Source organism: Schizosaccharomyces japonicus (genome assembly GCF_000149845.2).
Source record: "Schizosaccharomyces japonicus yFS275 unplaced genomic scaffold supercont5.3, whole genome shotgun sequence".
Taxonomy (NCBI): domain Eukaryota; kingdom Fungi; phylum Ascomycota; class Schizosaccharomycetes; order Schizosaccharomycetales; family Schizosaccharomycetaceae; genus Schizosaccharomyces; species Schizosaccharomyces japonicus.
The window spans coordinates 427376-444397 of NW_011627862.1; the positions used below are offsets into that span (position 1 = coordinate 427376).

General features: G+C 40.5%; 5 protein-coding genes and 3 non-coding genes across 8 annotated transcripts; 5 read left to right on the forward strand and 3 right to left on the reverse strand.

The window, feature by feature from the left end:
- Window positions 1-13: 13 nt before the first annotated feature.
- Window positions 14-5716, forward strand: SJAG_04649 (hypothetical protein). The gene has a single exon (XM_002175701.2). It carries the CDS (start codon window positions 362-364, stop codon window positions 4862-4864), a length of 4503 nt encoding a protein of 1500 aa, XP_002175737.1. The 5' UTR covers window positions 14-361; the 3' UTR covers window positions 4865-5716.
- SJAG_04648 (fungal protein) lies at window positions 2784-6083 on the reverse strand. The gene has a single exon (XM_002175700.2). It carries the CDS (start codon window positions 5783-5785, stop codon window positions 4955-4957), a length of 831 nt encoding a protein of 276 aa, XP_002175736.1. The 5' UTR covers window positions 5786-6083; the 3' UTR covers window positions 2784-4954.
- SJAG_04647 (mediator complex subunit Med31) lies at window positions 6002-6907 on the forward strand. The gene has a single exon (XM_002175699.2). The coding sequence runs from the start codon at window positions 6081-6083 to the stop codon at window positions 6474-6476; it is 396 nt and encodes a 131-aa protein (XP_002175735.1). The 5' UTR covers window positions 6002-6080; the 3' UTR covers window positions 6477-6907.
- Window positions 6908-7750: 843 nt separating this feature from the next.
- Window positions 7751-7857, reverse strand: SJAG_16274. The gene has a single exon. It is a non-coding gene; the product is annotated as a tRNA-Leu (tRNA).
- Window positions 7858-8276: 419 nt separating this feature from the next.
- SJAG_16275 lies at window positions 8277-8369 on the forward strand. Its single transcript has one exon. It is a non-coding gene; the product is annotated as a tRNA-Ser (tRNA).
- On the forward strand, window positions 8318-14597 carry SJAG_04645 (nuclear pore complex associated protein). Its single transcript, XM_002175698.2, has one exon. The coding sequence runs from the start codon at window positions 8957-8959 to the stop codon at window positions 14438-14440; it is 5484 nt and encodes a 1827-aa protein (XP_002175734.1). The 5' UTR covers window positions 8318-8956; the 3' UTR covers window positions 14441-14597.
- Window positions 8375-8446, forward strand: SJAG_16276. Its single transcript has one exon. It is a non-coding gene; the product is annotated as a tRNA-Met (tRNA).
- Window positions 14489-16997, reverse strand: SJAG_04644 (epsin). Its single transcript, XM_002175697.2, has 2 exons — window positions 16912-16997; window positions 14489-16849 (listed from the first exon to the last, which is right to left on the reverse strand). Exons 1-2 carry the CDS (start codon window positions 16932-16934, stop codon window positions 14905-14907), a joined length of 1968 nt encoding a protein of 655 aa, XP_002175733.1. The 5' UTR covers window positions 16935-16997; the 3' UTR covers window positions 14489-14904.
- Between the last annotated feature and the right edge of the window lie 25 nt (window positions 16998-17022).

The following is a 17022-nucleotide window of genomic DNA, read 5'->3' on the forward strand; positions in this document are numbered from 1 at the left end:
GTAGTAGTAACTGAGGGGAAGTGGACCGCTATTTTTCAACACCAGCACCAAAAATCAGGACTTCGTCGTGAAACTTTTCACCGAACTAATAGACTAGCTACACCACTACTGGGCGGTTAGCGATAATTTATTGGTCACATAGGGCATTGGCGTCGTTAACCTCTGCAACTCAGCTTTATGGATTGAAAGTTGTAGACGGCTCTTTTTTTAAAAATTTTGGTTTTTATTGAGGATATTAAAAGTCTCACAGGGTTGAATTGCCCAGTTGAGAAAGTGTGTCGTTATTTGTTGTTTGTCTTTGTTTTGATAGATTTTTGCGAGTAGGAGAGACCAAGTTTAAGAGGTCGTTCAACTGACTGCAATGGGAGAAATTGATTTTTGTAAGCTTTACCCGGAAGATTGGAACAATTTGACGGGGAATTCTGGGTTGTTAAAACGCTTTAAGGCGTATTCAATTGCTTCTCCCACGGAATTATGGGCCACCAATTGCGATTTTCTTAAGAATTCTTACAGCTTCCTTAAGCGCTGCTGTGCAGATCCTTCGTTAGACGCAGTGAGTCAAGTTTCTTGTTTCGACGCCACGAGTGTTTGGCTGCTTCGAGTGTCCAATGCGTGCAAAGATGATTCTGGTTTAAAATCAAAGCTTTGGGGCCATATTGACAAGGAATTCTGGGACTTACTGTTTGCCCTTCCGTCTACAAGAGCCTCCCTTCCTGGAGCTACGGGTATTCAAGTGTCTTTAAAAGATATGTTTCTTAAGGCGTTGCATTTGTATACCGTTTTGGTGCCTACAGAAAAAGAATGCTATGATTACCTTTCTGGCTTGCTAAAGAAGGCGCTTTCTTGGGATCGTCATACAAAAATTACATGTTCAATCATCCAGATTATTGCTAAGCGCACGACGGCTCGTCTTGTATTTGAGTTCCAGCCTGATTTTATCAGTCGTTCGCTTCGACTTCTGCGAGACTACGCTTACGCTCAAGCAATTTCGACTACTGTAATCTCAGTTCTTGTTCAACGATTCAAGGAGCTTCAGGATGAACTTGGCTCTGAAAATGTTGAGGATGAATGGATGCAGCTGTGGTGTCCGGATGTGTTAACTGAATTCTTTAGCAACGATACAAAAATTCGTAACAACATCTCTTCACACCTGGTGCCTTCATTGCTTAGAACGTCTTCTGGTGTCACCAACAAGTTTCTTATGGCACTTCGCAATTATGATGGTCCAGGTGTGCATTTGAAGAACGAAGCGTGCCTGTTTGCTCTGAAAATTGCCAAGGATGCCAATCTCATTTCTCAATTGGACTTAAATGGAAGACATGCCTTCGTTTCACAAATGTTTAAACATAGAAATGTTAAAGTACAGCTGGCGTGTTTCCGTTTGGTGGCATTGTGCCCGAATATTTCGCGGCCTTTGACTGTGCAGGAATACGACTGTATCGAAGCTAATATAAGCTTCGCATTTTCCGTCTCAGATGCTGACTCCCGTCAAGTTCTTTTTCAGTCTATGCAAGACTTTCTTGTTCGGATTCGTGCATCATGTCACGCCTTGCATCGTGAACTTAAATCTCGTTACGGAAAACCCCTTCCAAACGCGCAACAGCTTATCGAGCGAGCTAAGGAGTTTTTGGCTTCACTCGTCGCTAGATGTAGAATAAACTTGCATCCTACCAGCAGCTATCAGCAAGTTATCACTTCCTTAACGTTGATCAATTATCTGTTAGAATTTGGGCTCGACAGTAATGTTACACCCTCGAGTTTACGGCCCTCTCAGCACTCATTCCCATTCCATATTACTGTTTTTGATCGTCAATTAGTCCGTGTGTACGTTGATCGTCTGAAGGACTCGTACGACGATGTTCGATCACTATCGTTAAAAACACTTCTTTCATTAGAAGAACTTGTTGGCCTTTCATTGAAAGAGGATTTACTTACTATTTCTAAGAGGGGTATAACACTCCTCGATAGCGGACGTTTCTATGAAAGTGATGGAGGAGCGAAAGCCGTATACCTTTGCACGCATTTCTTGTCAAAGGTTGATAAGAGCTATTTTGTTAATTTCACGAGAGCGATGCAAGAACGTTTACAGAGTAATTTAAATGTGGCTGAAAGCAATTTTCTGGAAGCAGCAACTATGTATCCGCTTCAAGGTAGTTTAATCCAGCTTACTTATGCGCTTAAGAAGTTAGATAAGACGGAGGTTTCTCTTCATTCTTCTGCTTGGAAGTCTCTTCTCGCGGCATTGCTTTTAAGTATTGAAAAAATATGGGCTTGCACGCGGGATGTTTTGTGCAATGATTCACCCGAAGGTAACTTTGCTGGTTTTACTGCTGATATAGATAGCCAGTTTGTTACTGCTTCCACGCCCGCTCAGTTGGTGTTGACATACGCTTGGCGCTCAATTAAGGAAGCTGCTGCATTGCTTGTAACTTTGCTTACGAAAGCCTTCCCTGTTGTTTTTGACAACTTGGATGTTGCTATTTATCAAAAGTATGGTCTCTTACTTCAGGATTGGCTTTGTGAAATCCGCCATCGGGGTGCTTTTGCAAGTGTTTACCCTTATTTCGTTGAATATTGTTCTTTCCTTTTCAAGAACAATTCAAACGACCTTGTACAGCTTCCACGTCCTTGGTTGAGACGTAATCTTGAGATTCTTAAAGAAAAGAGCGCTTTTATTACACGAAGAAGTGGTGGAATTCCACTTTGTATTGTTGCTATCCTTGTTGCTGAAGACAACTCTATCTCCACATTATTTAAAGAAACAATGGAGTATCTTTTGGATTTGGCAAATAGTGAGGCAAGTCCCGAAGACATCAACAATGGGCATCTAGAACTTCCTCAAGTACATGGCATGAATACATTGAAAGCCATTTTTACAGAACATAAGCTCTCTGCAATGTCTATAACTTACATAGAGCCAGCATTCACTTTGGCTATTGAGAAATTTTCGTCGAGTCTTTGGCCCATTCGAAACTGTTGCGTTATGCTTTTTACTGCACTAATCAACCGTGCTTTCGGAAACAAAAAACCAAAAAATGTGATCAATTCCGGTAATACCAAGGGTCTAAGCACGAAAATGTTCTTTCAAAAGTTCCCTTCATTGTATATTTATCTCTTGAAAGCGTTGCAGCAAAGTGTTCTCGAGCTTAACGAAAAGGGAACTGCATCTACTGGACTTTACCCTATACTGAACCTGTTTTCTCGGCTACAATACGCTCAACGATATGAAAATGAGGCAGCGTGGGATGGCGATAAAGACTTTAAACCTTTACTTATACAATGTAGCGCGAGTCGCATTGGAAAAGTTCGTGAGATTGGTGCTATTGCACTTACTTGCTTTGTTAATCCACAGCTACTAGACGCACATGTGCTTGAGCTTCTTAAAAATCTAAATTTCAACTCTCAGAATAGTACTCATGGTACCATTTTAGCTGTCAAAGCGCTTCTTGATTGCAATGGACAGATATTGACAAATCCTCAATTCGTTTCGAAATTTTATTCCACAGTTGTTGAGCGTTTGTTGAATCTTTTTCCAGAGATTATGTCTCCAAACGTTAGTTACTTTTCTAAACGCGTTTTCCTCGAGATGGTGGATGAACATTTTCTTTCGGCAAATGTAAGTACAAATGAATTAGAACAACTTCGCTACAGAGTATTATCATATTGTCGTGATGCCTTGAGTCAGCGCAAAGCTGCTCACAATCCATGCCGTGCAAATATCGGTCTTTCGTTATATGAAGAATGTGCGGCAGAAGTTTTACTGAACGATATAAAACGGAGATCTTCTCAGCTTCAAAGCGAAGAAATCACACAGATTATTGCTTTGCTTTTGCAATCTGACTTCTATGAAGTACGTTTAGCTACCTTGGGTTTCATTTCTTCAACTATAAAACAACCAGCATTTATATTGGAAAATGCTATTACCGATTCAATCGTCACATTAGCAAAACCTGGTGTATGGAGTATTTTACGTGCTCCAGCAATTAAGTTAATCTCACATCTGGACAGCGGGTCTCTTCGCTCTATTATGCAAGTTTCATGCGAAGAAGTAATCGCTGAAATTAAAAGTAACAAATGTGTCGAGGTTTGTGAGAGCTTATTGGTACTTTTAGGTTCTCTTGTTTACCTACAGTGGCTCGACAAAGCTGATAATGCCGTTTCTGTCGTGTCATCATGGTTCAAATTGCTCTTTGAACACGCGGATGAGTATAAAAGTTACTCGTCTCGTTTAGCTGCTCTAAACTCTTTGATGAAGTTTGATATTAGTTCCCAAACTGAATCTGCAGAAGCACAAAATGTTTTAAGTCCTTACTACCTCTTACTTCATGACTTCTTGAATGATGACTCAGAGCGTATACGAAGCACGGCATCTCTTCACGTCCAACAGATGCTCCACCTTGACAACATCTGTTTACATGTTGCGAATGAACGTTGGAAGGAGGTTACTGCCAAAAATCGTGAGTATGCAACTTTCAAGAGCTTGGTAAATACACGCATCATTCAACACGATGGTCTGTACTCCGCAGAGGAACAGCTCGACTACGTTTTGGCGGACGATGCTACTCTTTTTAGACGCGAGAGACAGAATTTGTTTTACTCGGGTTATCAACGATTGGAGGATTCTCTTTCTTTTGCGTCAAAAAACGATGGGGAACTACACCGCTGGTGTTCAGAAGGACTGAATACTCTACTTACCAAATTTTCCTCCTTCGGTGTCGACGGCCCGCTGGGTTTGACTTCAGACCCTGATGTTTGGTACGTTGTGTATAGAATCATTCGTGTTGCGGATTTCCTTGGACTAGATTTGAGTCCAGTCCATTTATTGATGAGACGTCTGAACGCACATCCAGACTTTTGCGATTAGATCAGGCTAGTGGAGTATTAGATACCTAGTCATTCTCATCATACATCAAAATTACTATGCCTAAAACCGTTACAGTCGGTAGATATTGAATTAACTTTTACGTAATTTTTCTTTAGCTTGATCGCCCGGAAGTACCCAACTTTTTCGTAGCCGATTGATGTGATCTAGGAAAGGATCCTCAGGTTGGTCTTCGATCTCAGATATATTAGGTTTTTGAGACCATCCATTTCCTCCGGCGTAAATGTCATCGACAATCTGGTCTGAATTAAAATCATTACTGCTTGAATGCATGTAATAGTTTTTCGTTTGCTCAGTAAACGTTTTTATAGAAGAAAGCATCCGTTCCATTTCGCTAGCAGCTATGTTCGAAGAGACACCAACATCTTCTTCCCTTTTTCTAAATTCCTTTCCCTCTGTCAATAAACCAGTAATACCGCTAAAGACAAGCGGCTTGTTTAGTGTTTTAGTAACTTCAAAATCGGCGTTGCCGCTAAGTTGTTGAATTTGAACACTTAAACGAAGCGTCGCATTTACTTTACTTTCTGCGAGAAGGTATCTTCTTGTGTCTTGAGAAATTCGAATATACTCTGTGAGATTAATGCGAAGGGTTCCCATTTTGGTACTTATTTTTGAAGAATGTGCATGGAGCCGAACGGTAAAATAAACGAACGAATCTTTTAAAATATTTTGTTTAGTGATGAGCATTTTTGCAATAAACTTCGTTTTATAGTTCCATGTCACTTTGTTGTCCAGAACAGGTTGATATTCTGTGCTCCCCGTTATGCTTCGGCTTGTTAGGGAATTGTTGAACTTCCATTTTACGGAAATCATTCCTGTTAATAAAGGAACGTTAAACAAATCATGAATTGTCAAAAATACTTCAAAATTCGGTTTCCTTTGTTCTGGCACCAATGCACTCATTATCAAGAGTCGCAATTGAAAGAAATAAAATTGATTCGTTCCCTAAAAAAAGAACAGTTGCTGTTATAAGCAATTGTTGGTAGAATTAATGACTCTGTTTGTTACCAACTGAACCATAGTTGGCTTGTGTACATGGTTACATTCTAGCTATGGTACGGGTCGGACGTATATGTCTTAAGAAGTGAGTAAGGATAGTGTATTCTATTAGAAAAGTACCGAGGGATATATAAACAACAAGCAAAACAATAACACCAAAACTGAGTCAGAAAAGAAGAAACAGAATAGCTGAGTCATCATGGAAGCATTGCCAGGAACGACTTTGCTCGGTTACAAGATACCTGATGAGAAAACAAGATTTGAAATTGAACTGGAATTCGTACAAATGTTGTCCAATCCGTGGTATCTGAATTATTTAGCACAACACAAGTTTTTTGAAGATGAGACATTCTTGGCTTATTTGGAATATCTGGATTACTGGAGGGAACCAGAGTATACTAAATTCTTAATTTATCCAAGTTGCTTGTACATGCTTTCACTATTGAAAAACCCGAGGTTTCGTGAAGACATATCTAGAGCAGACTTATCAAAACAACTAAATGATGAGTTGTACTTTGACTGGCTTCATAAAGGTGAAGCTGTCAACTATGGAAAAATTGGTGACCCTGACAGTGTTCCTGTGGACGAAAAATAACACATAAATCTTTACAACTCTTAAAGACCGTCAAACGGTTTGTATTTATTAACTGTTGTTTTTTTTTTGAGAGAGAAGAAGCTTTTAATTTCAAAATAGGTTCGATTTTTGGTTCATGTTCACTAAATTCGAACCGATATAATGTACATGAAAAGGAAATGTCTATCTCCACTCTTGTCGATTTTTTCGTTTGCCAAATTGTTTAAGGATAAAGGTTAGCTACCGATATTTTCCGTTTTTTTTTTTTTTTTTTCTGAAGATACAGAATTGTTGATCTATTTCTTTGAACTTATTTACGACTTTGTATGATGGAAATTGTTTATTATCCTGAAGTTAATGTGTTAAAATGTCTATAGCTAGAATTCGATCAACGTCGGAAGGTTTTATATGTGGGGACCAGAAGTTAGTAATGTTTGCCGACTCGTATTATCAATTGCCTTTTACAATCTTTATAAAATTACTGGTAAGAAGCACAAATGTAATAAAAGAAAAAAACGTAATTGTGTAAAACGTTATATTCACAGGAGTCATGATGAAGACTATCTGTCACTGCCATTTTCATAAAATAATGAAAAATCCTCTGTAAATCGCCAGTTTTCCACAAATTCTCTGAACACAAAACTCCTTTACAGCACAAGATACAGCTCGCTCCTTCGGGATCACACGGGTCGGCTTGTGTTCGAATCCCAATGTTGCACCAATTTTGAGCTCTTCTATGTCCAGTTTCTAAAATCGTGCAGGGATGAATATTTTTTATAAGTACCTCAAAACAGTAGTTTTTTGCAATGCAATCGTATTGCCAATATAGAATTCATTTATAAGGGCTTCATTGGTTAATTAACTTGCTCAAAAACCCTCTCCTTCTGTCACAATTTCAATATTTGTATTTTTTACCGTCCGACCCGTGCTCGTACAAACGGCATAAATGGCAACATTGTTTAGAGTGGGCGAAAGCTTAATGTAATGAATAAAGCATGACTAACACATAATAACATGTCCTGTGTTTAGAAGTTTCATTGACTTACAAAGGTATTCGTGCTAAGACAATACATTTTAATCTATTAAGTACGGAGAACAACGAGGTTTTTCTGTTATGAACGGATGAAAGAAGCAGCGTCAAGTTGAACCAATTAACAGAAATGGAATTGTGAAAGTTTATTATGTTTACGGAGTGTCATCTGTTGGCAAGCTGATGCTTTTCTAAAGATAGCGTTTAACGAAAACACGTCTATATACGAATACAATTGATGAAAACAAAAAGGGAACAAGAATAATGCAGCGAGCGAGGTTCGAACTCGCGCGTTTACCAACAGCAGAGTTTCCATCAACCGCACTCGGGTCAACTTAAATCTGCCCCCTTAGACCACTCGGGCATCGCTGCTTATGATAGCATTGCGGAGAAAATCAACATAAGTCATTGACTCCGATTTCCTTTGAACAATCATTCAACTGATTAGTTCCTTAATTTAAAGGCTAAGCATGCGCTAGCATTCATTGCTATTACGAAGCAATCCCGAGTTATTGCTTTATATTGCACGTCTTGCAAGATTATTGTATTTTGTTCTTCTAAATTAACAAAGATTACAAATACGAACTAGTAACCAAAGGATATAAGCAATTGAATAGTTAGTATAAATAGGCAAGAGTTCAATGGTTATAATTCGTTGAACACTACTTGCTTATTTCAACAATAATTTTCAGAATAAAGTTAAAGGAAGAAGTTATTCATTGTTTAAAACCTACGAACAGGAACTCAATCATACTAAACATATACGACCACAAACAGAAATATCCAAGAAAGTCACTATGTCCGAGCGGTTAAGGAGTTAGACTTGAACTCGTTCAGGCATCTAATGGGCTATGCCCGCGCAGGTTCAAGTCCTGCTGGTGACGGTCTGTGCGAGGTAGGAGAGTGGAACTCCGACGGGCTCATAACCCGTAGGTCCCAGGATCGAAACCTGGCCTCGCAACTTTTTGCTGCTGTTGGAAGCTAACTGACAAAGTTGAATATTGTCTAGACAACAACAAGAATTTACAGAAGCGGCAGACCTTGTTTGACCGCAGCTCATTGATTTTCGACCTAAGAGAATAATCTTTCTACTGCTACCTTTATACTTCACGTAAAAATGTTCCAATGCAAATAACGCGTATAAATTAATGTAATTACTATAGAACTATACTTTTGTAGTCAGTTCCATTTAGTCTCTCTCCGCTTTGTAATATATCCCACTGTAGCACAAAATGAACCAAAATCTCGTAACTGGGCACTCATCCTAGAAAGAAAGCCACAATACATTGCGCGAAAGTGACAAGACTTCGAGTTGTTGATGTTTTCAGACTCGTCGCTGGCCATATCATCTCCTAAAGAGTGGTGAACTCGTGTCTATGGATGCCCTCCGGTTACTTTGGAGAGAAATTCCCTCAGGAACCTAACCACATAAAATCAATAATTGTGCTAACAGGAGAGCACAATCTGCCAAATGTCTGCCAATGAAACAGACATTAGCGCAGTATGCGTTTTTCTTGATTTGTCTACGGATTACCTTCGAAGTCTTCTAAAAAATGATGATTTTTCCACTTTCTTTCATTCCGTCCTGAAAAAATCGAAAGAATACGCAACATTGAAAGAAGAATCTCTTGTAAATAGCGTAAACAATGAACAGCAGGTCTCTTCATTGCGTAAGCAGGTTGTTCAGGTGACTAAAGAACGAGATGAAGCTAAACAACGCGTCTCGTCACTGGACACAGAAATTGAAGACATTAAAACAAAGTCGAATCGAACGCTGGATGAATTACGACACAAGAATAGTGAATTGGATGTTATGAGGAACTCCTTGGAGCAGACAAACAAAAATCTGGAATCAATTCAAGCATCACAGACGAATTTGTTGAATGAGCTTACTTTAAAAAATAATGAACTACAATTAGAACGTGAAACAGTCTCTCGATTACAAGAGAAGAGTCTGGGCTATCACAAAGCAATTGAGGAACTAAAGTCTGAGAAACTCTCTTTCGAAGCTATTCATGCTGATGATGAACTTCAGCTCAAGTTGCTTTCACAGAAACAAGAGTTACTGATTAAAAACAATAATCAACTAATTTCAGAACTCAATTCTGCGAATGAGAATGCTACCGCTTTGTTGAAGCAGGTTTCTGCGGAAAAGGCGGAACTGCTGAAAGAAGTGACAGAGGAGAAGAGCAAGTTTGAGACACTAAAGCGTCACCGGGATGAGCTCGTTCTGCGCTGCAACTCACTCAGTTCTCGATCTGAGGCACTTTCTCTGGAATATTCAGAGCTGAAAAAGAAACACGATTTCCAACAATCCAGTAACACGCAAGAACTTCAACACCAAGTGAAACTCAATACCATTTTATCTGAACGAAACACCGAGCTACAGAAACGTGTTGAAGAACTTGAAGAGTCTTATTCCTCTACCAATAATCTATTTGGCGAGACCCAGGCAAATTGGGAAAGTCAAGAAGAAAAGTTCCAACTTGAGATTTCGCGTTTGAAAAATGAGGTTGACTCACTCAATAAAGAATTATCGAGTCTGCAACAGCAGCTTGGTCTGGCAAACAAAAGACTCGAAGCAGTATCTGCATCGGATGTGGAACCGGAGTCTGTTGGCTACATGTCCCCCTCTGCCAAGGCACTTATTATGACGAAAAAGTCAAATCTTTCTATTTCACAGTTATATTATGAAAGATTATCTTTACTTCAGAAACTGGAAGAATCTAAGCACCAAAATGAGAAACTGCAAGCAAGTCTTAACGAGCTTATTGAAGAGATTGACAATCATGCCCCGACCCTTAAGGAAAAAATGGACAAAATCAGTGCCCAAAATGAGGCTATTGTCAAGCTCAGCAAAAAATGTCAAAGCATTGAGGAGGAGAGGGATGACTTGCGTTCTCAGTTGAATGATATACTTTCTAAGCGTCGGGATTTGCAACAGGAAAATGATCACTATCAACGCCAGATTCAAGACTTGGCCCTTCAAGTTCGTGTCTTACTTCAGGAAGTTGACTTAGACTCTTCTGGCTTGTTGTTGTCGCAAACTCAACGTCAATATCTACGCGAAATTCTCCAAGGGAAGTTACGACGTAATGAAAATGACACAAACCAGCTTATCACTGATCGTCTGACAGTTTTCCATAATATCACTGAACTTCAGGAACAAAATCAAAAATTGCTGAATGCTTCTCGTAGGCTGGCTGATCAACTTGAGGAGCAAGAAAGTGCTACCGAAAACCGGTCTAAGGAGGAACAAAACGAATTAATCTCTCAAGCGGACAAAACGATAGATGAACTCATGAATCGCATTAACTTATTGAACGATCAGTTATCTTGCTGTTCTCAAGAGCGTGACATGTTCCGAGAACTGTTACATTCAGCAAAAGAAAACGATGTGCATTTGACGCATAATTACGCTGAAGCATTTAAAGCTGCGGTTCTCGTGGAAAAAACACAAGTTGAGCTTCAACATTTCAAAACAGCCTACCACACGCTTAAAGTCTCAACAGAGAAACAAAATAAGATCAATAATGACCTTATTGACAAGTTGCGCGTACAAAATGCTAATTACTCGAGCAACGTTACTCTCTTGGAAGCTCGATGTTCAGAATTCTCAAATAGCCTTTCTGATTTAGAGTCAATGCTCTCTCGTCTAACGGATGAAAAGAATAGTTTACACAACGAATGCGTTGCATTGAGGGAAAGTGTTGCAAAACTTAATGCTGCTTTACAGTCTACTGAAGGTGAACTTACGCTTTCCAGAGAAGCTGTTCAAAGACTAGAACGTTTAAGAGAACAGCATGTGGAGGAGACAGCTCTTCATACGCTTACTGAGTCGCAATTCAGAACAGAGAATGGAAACCTACGTGGACAAATCTCATCGTTGAATTCGTCGTTAGCTAATGTAAGAGGAGAACTAAAAAATGTCACCGAAAATGCGCAGCTGTCTTACGAAAAAGCCGAAGCACGCATTTCGCAACTTTGTGAGGAGTTGCGGCGTGCTCATCTCCAAATATCAAGTCAATCGGAAGATATAAAGCGACTCTCGTTGCAAAGAACTTTCGAACTTGAAAATCAGCAACAAAAACTTGAGGCATTATACAAAGAAATATCACAACTTCAACAAAACAATGCATGCTGTCAAGCGGAGAAGCGGGATCTTGAAGGAAAAATTAATGACTATTGCCGCCGTCTTGAAAAATCTGAAGCCGAATATAACTCGTTTAGAAACAAGTTTTTTGAAACAACAAGCTTTGGCAATGGAGGCGAGCTACTTAAAAGTGAAACCACTTCACTGAAGCAGGAGGTTGCAGAAAAAACAGTACTTCTTAAAGAACTGCGGGAACGCCTTATGGTTTCACAGCAGCGGGTTGGTACAGCAAATGAGGCCCTTAAGTCGATGAACGAGACCCATGATATGTTTAAGGAGGCGTTACAAAAGGAACTTCAGAAGAAGGATGCTTCGTTAGTGGAACTAAACGAGAAGCTGTCAAGAGCTGACGACTCAATCAAAGCTCTTCAACAGTCTCTTACTTCTTCAAGTACTCGTTATAACCAGCAACTGCAACAGATTAATGAAAATTTGTCTCAGGAAAAGTTGCGGTCTCAAGAGCTCTCCTCGTTGCATGATGAGAGTAAGAAAGCACTTGAAGCACTGCAAAATGACCTTGCACAGCAAATCCGCCTTTACGAGGTTGCACAATCGGATTATGAGAACGAGGTTGTTAAACATGCAGCGACAGCGGAAACTCTACACAAACTTCGTCAGCAATATCATGAGTTGCAGACAAAATTCAATGAAGTTTCTGAGGAACGCAATAACAGCAAAATTGATGTCCTAAATCTGAAGGCTTCTTGGGAAGCTCAACGCACTCAATTGGAAGATGAGTTAACAGGATTGAGACGAACGAATGACGATCTGCAACTTCAAAATAAGATTGTCCACTCGCAGTTAGAATCCTTAACGCTTAATCTTGATAATCTATCAGCGAGAGCAGCAACTACTGTTGATATGTCTACGAAAACTGAAAGTGATTCGACTGTAGAACTTCATGAGGTTATACGCTACTTGAGACAGGAGAAGGAAATTGCACATAACAAACTGGAGCTTATAAGAATTGAGAACAAAAGGATACACCAAGAACATACGAGGTTGGAGAATGAGATTGCCGAAAAAAATACAAAAATTAAGGCACTCGAACAAGAACTTGCAGATACGGAAAAGATTTCTCAATCCAAGGTCGATAGTGATGATTACAAGCTTCTCATTGAAAGCAACTCACTTTTGCGCGACGAAAAGCAAGAAAGTGATGAACGCATAAAAATGCTGGAGTCTTCCATAAAGGAACTGGAAACGCGTTTGGAACAACTACAAGAGGAGTTAGTTAACCTCAAATCGGAGTTGTCCTCAAAAACGGAATGTGTGAAACTTCTCACTGAGGATAATGAGAGATGGAAAGAGAGAAATTCAAAAATTCTTAAGGGTTATGAGCGTGTTGATCCCTCCACAATTGATGAGTTAAAACAGAATCTCGAAAAAGCGGAAAAAGAAAAGACTTCTTTGGAGCAACAACTCAAAACCGCTACTGACAATCTGAAAACTCATACGAACACTATATCCGAGTTGAAAACCGAAAATACTTCGCTTAAGCAGGAAGTCGAACAGCTGAACATCAAAAACACGAATGTTGCAGCTGCTTGGAAGAACACTTATGACCAATTGGTGAGCACGAGTCAAGCAAAGGTTGCGCAACTTCGGCAAAAGCTGAATGTTAAGATTCAAGAATGTGAATCAAAACGAAAAGAAATTGAACAACTGCACAAGCGTGTTGAAGCTTTTGACAATCTAAATACGGAAGAGCAACACGACAAGCTCCAAACACAAATTTCGGAACTAGAGAAGCAACGAGACTCTTTAGCTTCGGAATTACAAACCTTGAAACAGGCGTCAAAATCACAAAACTCTTCTAACGACATTGTTGGTGAAAACAATGCCGAAATGAATGAACTTCGATCCAGTAATGAAAAACTTCAGTCTAGACTCAGTGAAGCTCAAAGTGCCCTTACAGCGCTTCAGGCTGAGTATGCCAAGTTAAAGGATTCCTCACCTGAACATAAAGCCGGAGAACAAAATCTTATTCGGAATTTACAAAGCGAAATTGAACGGCTTAAATCTAAAATGGAAGGAAGTCCAGCAACTCAAGGTGACCATAGTGGTCATATTTCTGAGGAGAATGAGGTTGAACGAGTGCGAGAGGAGGCAAAAATCGAGTTCGAGGAGCAACTTCGCGCATCTAATAACACAATATCCGAGCTGCAAATTCAAATACAACAGCTTCAGAATCAACTTGCCAATTCTGGTGCTAGTAGCACCTCGGAGAACGCGAATGCGCTTGATACTGTTGACAAAACTCAACTTGAGCAATCAATTGCTGAAGCTGTTGCTATGAAAGAAAAAGAGCTTAAGGAGCAGACCACAAAGTTGATTGAAGCTACCCGGAAAGAAGCCGAGATGCGCAATAAGTTGAAAATCTCAATCTCCGAAAAACAAGTTCACAATCTAAAAACAAAGACTGCCGAGCTAGAACATAAGGTGAAAGAATTGACCGATCGACTAAGCAAGCAAAATAATCACAAAGAGCAATCTTTGTCTGGTAGTACAGAAACGACTAAGGCTCCACAAAAGACTAAAAGACCTGCTGAGGCTCAACAATCGGCACAATCTCAGAAGAAGATGGCCATAACTCGACCAACATTGAGTAGACCTGTTCCTATGAAACCAGAAACTGGAAAGATCTCAATTTCTGGAGCTTCCAAACGAACCGTTCCCAATGCTTCTAGCCAAAAAAACAAAGGCAACTCTACTTTAAGTGCAAAATCTTCACAAACAAAACGACAACGAGATGACACAGGAACATCTTCTCAAGGAAGCAAGGAGAAAAAGACGAAGTGATAAACTTCGTCGTTCATGTTTGTACAACTAATTTTTGACATGAAAGCCAGATGGAACACGACTTATCTAGTTTTGTTCTCACTGGCACTAGGGCTACTTGGGCGCCTAATTCGTAAACGTTTACATAAATACAAATGAAATATATATACTACTACAGATGTTTGATCTGAAGGACGACACACGAGCACTTCCACTAAACAAGGTTCTAGCTTATTCTCCAGTAGTAGAAACCTTTGAATTCACACCAGTTTGGCTGATATTCAAAGCTCACGACAGTCATTACAGTCATTAATTGGTCGCACCAAGTGCAAGCTAACATCAAGGTTGAAAAACGAAGAACATGGCATAAATGATTAAGATGGCGGTCAAAAAAGGAGAGGAAGAGAAGCTATTTGTACGATCTAAAAAACCCTCCTCCTTTAAGGATGACACTAATTCAAAAAGACGAGGTGTTGCATGTAAGCTTAGAGGTCGATCAATGAACCCACCTGAGGTTGTGTCGGTGGTTGTTGTCCGGGAACATGTTGCATTCCCCCATAAATTTGTTGATTATTTACATAACCCATAGGATGCTGTTGGTAAGGCATTTGCATGTTAGCCTGTTGTAACGGTTGTTGAGAAAACGAAGGATGTTGCTGCTGCTGTTGCGACTTTTGAAAGGGATTGCGATTTCCACCGGTGGGTTGTGCCTGAATTGTTTGACCGGCGCTATTAGTAAATCTGGAACCAGTGTGATGAGTCGGAACACGAACATCACCCATATTTCCGAATGTGTCGACACCCGTAGGATTTCCCGTTAAAACAGCCTGGGCAATGTTGGCATACCGCTCATCATTGGTCTTAACTGGTCTTTGCACTTGAGCACCAGAGGTAGAAACATTTGGAGCTGAAACTGTTTGGGGGAGTTTAGTGAATTGAGCAAAAGGGTTGTTGGAACCAGTCTTGGTAGGTTCAAGCTTTGGAGCAGCGGGTTGAGGAGCAGGTTGCATCATTTGAGAATAAGGATTGTTCGCACCAAAACCAGTTCGTTGAGGTTGGACATAGCCTGTAACTTGTTGTTGGATAGGAGCTTGTGCAGGAAAGCCGTTATTGAAGCCGGTTCGCTGAGGTTGCATAACGCCAGTGCGTTGAGGCTGAACATAGCCTGTGTGATTAGGTTGCATAAAACCAGTACGCTGCGGCTGGACAAAGCCTGTATGATTAGGCTGCATGAAACCCGTCCGCTGAGGCTGAACAAAACCTGTTGGCTGTTGTTGTATAAAACCAGTAGTTTGTGGTTGCATAAACCCTGTAGGCTGCGGTTGAACAAATCCGGTCGGTTGCGGCTGAACAAATCCTGTTGCCTGCGGTTGAACAAATCCTGTTGCCTGCGGTTGAACAAATCCTGTGTGATTTGGCGGCATAAAGCCAGTGCGCTGAGGTTGAACAAAACCCGTGTGATTAGGTTGCATGAAACCCGTACGCTGAGGCTGGACAAAGCCAGTAGGTTGTTGTTGAATGAAGCCAGTTGCTTGCGGTTGGACAAAACCCGTTTGTTGAGGTTGAATCGGAAAGGGGTTGTTAGAGAAGCCTGTTTGTTGCGGTTGTACAGGATTTCCAAAAAAATCAACAGGCTGATAGGAATTCGATTCCATGAACCGTTGAGTTTCTTGCTCGTGTCGTTTACGTGCCTCTTCTTCTTCCTTGGAGAGTTGAAGCGCCTTTTGTAATTCAGCTTCTTCATTCTCAGCTTCTTGGCGACGACGAGCGTCAATTTCTGCTTGACGTTTTGATTCCTCAATGACTCGGCGAAGCTCTGGGTCCGCAACAAGTTCATCATCAAGACCATCACTGCCATCACCTGGACTGTTACGACGAGATTGAGTTCGTGTGCTACCACGGGAAGATGAGTGATCGTAAACAGGAGGATGGTTGTAACGACGCGAACGATTACGGGATCCCCAATCATCAGAGTTTCCAAATTCATCGTCGCCGTTCATCCGGCCATGCATGTCGTTTCTGTTTCTACGAGCCTGGCGAATGGCTTCGTCATCAGACAATAAATTCGTGAGTTCCTTGGCTTTTGTTCTGATGTTTTGACCTTGGTCTGTTCCGTTTTCGTCAATGTACACAAACTCTCGTAACGTAGTGATAATATATAAGTTATCTTTGGCCCAGCGAACGACGTTTTCAGAACCGCTGTGGATACAGTATTCCAGGACTGTTAGACCCTTGAACACATGTCGCCAATTCTTTCCTTTGTCATTCAAACGACGGTCCAAAATATCCATAACTTCGAGCATTTCATGCTGATCAAAAGTTAATTGGGCGATTTCCGCCATGGCCTTCCCACTAGGGCCCCAAGCATCATTTGTAGTGGCATTTCTGACTTTAACCTGAGTCTCAGAGTAGCCTTTAGAAAAGTTTTTACTACAACAGATTAGCGCTTCAATTCAAACGTCTGCGGCTCCTTTGTATGAAAAAGCACTTACACTGAACGAACTGCGGCCTTCATGCTCAAAGAGCTGCTCACAGCAAACAGTAGTTTCTACAGGGTGATATTCAGAGGTTAAGAGAAGCAGGCGGCAGTAGAAGGTGGAAGA